The sequence below is a fragment of the Ammodytes marinus genome (assembly GCF_949987685.1).
Source record: "Ammodytes marinus genome assembly, contig: scaffold_410, whole genome shotgun sequence".
Lineage (NCBI taxonomy): Eukaryota > Metazoa > Chordata > Actinopteri > Uranoscopiformes > Ammodytidae > Ammodytes > Ammodytes marinus.
Genome location: NW_027648558.1, coordinates 6,948 through 7,500, shown reverse-complemented (window position 1 = coordinate 7,500; position 553 = coordinate 6,948). Strand labels below are relative to the sequence as shown.

Genomic DNA, 553 nt, shown 5'->3' with positions numbered 1-553 from the left:
GCACTCAAACCAGAAATATGTATTAGACATTTATTATGAGCACCACATCACGCGTACGACAAGAGTTCTCCCACACCGCACCAACCAGGGCTAATGTAGAGCCGGTTGTTAGGCTTTACATTAAAGTACAAACGTGCTAAATGAACTCGCCAGGATCGCCATTGAACAGCTGATCGAGGAAGCCGTCGTTGGATTTCGCCAGCGCGGACACCATCGCGGGATTTCTTTTCAGTCAATTGGATCGTTTGGGATTATAAAACAGCTTCTACTGGCCGAGTAGCAAGGACTACGTACCGAGCCGTAACCACGGACTACCACCGCGACAGCGTCAATCCACCGGACCGGAGGGGTATGTGTAGCAATACCAACATGGCCATTTAGATATTGTGTGCACACATTTGACTGAAAATCCAATGCATTGGTTCGAACTGGTATTCAACAAATCTGTGGTTGGTCTTTCTGTGTTTAAAGGTGTATTCAAAGTGTTTTTGATGGTGATTGATTGACTATGGATGCTGAAACAAATGTGCAAAATGAGGGTAACGATGGTGAT

At 45.6% G+C, this 553-nt stretch overlaps 1 protein-coding gene across 1 annotated transcript in view; it reads right to left on the bottom strand.

The window, feature by feature from the left end:
- The window catches only part of LOC307270376 (adenylate kinase 8-like), a gene marked incomplete at both ends in the record, with an annotated part of 16,274 nt that extends 16,060 nt beyond the window's left edge, over window positions 1-214 (bottom strand). Inside the window, one exon of the mRNA XM_080054261.1 lies at window positions 151-214. Coding sequence (XP_079910387.1) covers window positions 151-214 — 64 coding nt within the window. The remainder of the gene's footprint in view (window positions 1-150) is intronic.
- Window positions 215-553: the final 339 nt, after the last annotated feature.